The following is a 2,002-nucleotide window of genomic DNA, read 5'->3' on the forward strand; positions in this document are numbered from 1 at the left end:
TTCCTCAGGCTGCCTACCTCGCCCCCGCACAAACTAGGCAGAAGCTGGCTATGACTTCCCCAGTCATGGACGCGAGGGTGTCAGAGACACACGGCATCCGCCCCCACGCCTGGAGCCTGCAGAATCATGCTCTGCCCCAGGGCTACCTGCCTGATTCAGTCCACTTTGTTTCCAGTGTTCCTCAAAGGGACCCCGTGAGGAGGGGGAACATGGCCAAGAGCATTTCTTTCTCAGCACCCATTCACACACACACACACACACACACACACACACACACACACACCACATACACACAAACACACACAACCCCCACACAGTAAACTCATTTTGGCCCAATCTTAACAATTTACAAAGTGCTTCCCTGTCTATTATCTTGATCCCTGCATAACACAGTGAGGGAATGAGAATAGTGAAGCTCAGAAAATGTAGGCAATTTGCCCAACTTCCCAAAGATAAAGGAGAATTCAGGCCTCAAACTTAAATCTCTTGACAGCAAAGCTAGTACTCTTTCTACCATTCAGAGGAAATCCAACCTTTATTCTTCTAAGTTAATCTAAAGGTTTTTTACCGAATGCCTAACATATGCAGAACAAAGTACAGAGGTAGACCTGAAAGAAAAGAAATATGTAGAAATGGCCCCCAAGTTCAAGAAGATATATTTTTATAAACAAATTCGCAAATTATGAAAAGCAAACTTACATGTGCAGTGATTCTCCAAAGCATACTAGAAGGAAATAGTGGTCTGGAATTATGCTGGTGGGCTGGAGAGTGCGGGAAATTCATTTTCTGGAGGAGGAAGGTTTGGAGCTAACTTTTGGGGTCCTATTCTCAGAGCATGCACTTGGAGCATCTGTTGAAATCTCAGCAGATGGAACGTATCAGAAATATATTTTCCTTTTTATTTCATTTTTAGTTCCTTGCAGAAACCTGGCACCTAGGGTACTGTGGAGATCAAATAAAAGTGCATTTTTATATCATCATTTGTAATATAAAGACAGAAACATTACTTGTTCCTGGGGAAGTTATTTCATTCTTTTGCCTCCCCGGTGGTTCTTATAATTAATCCTTTGCTGAAGTGAAAACTGGAAGTGAGATTCAAATGTAATTTTTTCTGAATAATGTACTCAGTTGTTTTGGGTTTTTTGTCTTTGTTTTTGCAGTGATGGACACCTGATACCCTGCTGCCTTTGCTTGGAAACTGAGTTTTGCTGTACTGATTTAACCACCCACAATGTTTGCTGATGCTATCATGACAAAAAGAATGCTGATTCTGTCCCTGTTGACCCCTGTGTGAAACTGCTTTTCATATACTGTGCATTCTTTGACCTTCCATAACGATGTCTGAACCTGACTCTTCATCTGTATTCTCGGGGAGTATGGAGAATGGAACTTTCCTCGAGCTATTTCCCACATCCCTGTCCACATCGGTGGACCCGTCCTCAGGCCACCTGTCAAATGTCTACATCTATGTGTCCATATTCCTCAGTCTGTTAGCCTTCCTGCTTCTACTTTTAATCATTGCCCTCCAGAGGCTCAAAAATATCATCTCCTCCAGTTCCTCCTACCCAGAGTATCCAAGCGACGCTGGAAGTTCTTTCACCAACTTGGAAGTCTGCAGTATTTCCTCGCAAAGGTCCACTTTTTCAGACCTTTCCTCCTGAAGAAAATGTAAGAATCCTTCAATGCTGCAGCCCCTCGGGGAGTTTTCCCTCGGGAAGTGTCGCATGAAGTGCGTGCCTCAGGAAAGAAACGCCCATTTTGTTCTTTTCCACTGATGAGACCCAGTTCTCCTTCTCCTTCAGCCCTGATTTCTTTTTCCTGTTCATGATGCTTTTCATTGTGAATGTTGGAGTTGATGCTGACAGAAATGCATGCAAGGTGCAGAATTTCACCCAGACTGCTTGGTGAATCTGGGGCTGGCTTCTTCTCAGTGGGTCAGGCCACCCTGTTGGACACCTGAGGCAGAACTCACCTGAGGCAGCCTAGCAGAGGATGCTGGATC

General features: G+C 44.4%; 1 protein-coding gene across 1 annotated transcript; it reads left to right on the plus strand.

Moving 5' to 3' along the window:
• Positions 1 to 1,337: 1,337 nt before the first annotated feature.
• On the plus strand, positions 1,338 to 1,661 carry SERTM1 (serine rich and transmembrane domain containing 1). Its single transcript, XM_060080236.1, has one exon. The coding sequence runs from the start codon at positions 1,338 to 1,340 to the stop codon at positions 1,659 to 1,661; it is 324 nt and encodes a 107-aa protein (XP_059936219.1).
• The last annotated feature ends 341 nt before the right edge of the window (positions 1,662 to 2,002 follow it).

The sequence above is a fragment of the Mesoplodon densirostris genome, chromosome 17 (assembly GCF_025265405.1).
Source record: "Mesoplodon densirostris isolate mMesDen1 chromosome 17, mMesDen1 primary haplotype, whole genome shotgun sequence".
NCBI classification, from domain to species: Eukaryota; Metazoa; Chordata; class Mammalia; order Artiodactyla; family Ziphiidae; genus Mesoplodon; species Mesoplodon densirostris.

Coding starts and splice junctions, on each gene's coding strand:
- SERTM1 (XM_060080236.1), top strand. CDS start 1,338: ATGTCTGAACCTGACTCTTCATCTGTATTCTCGGGGAGTATGGAGAAT.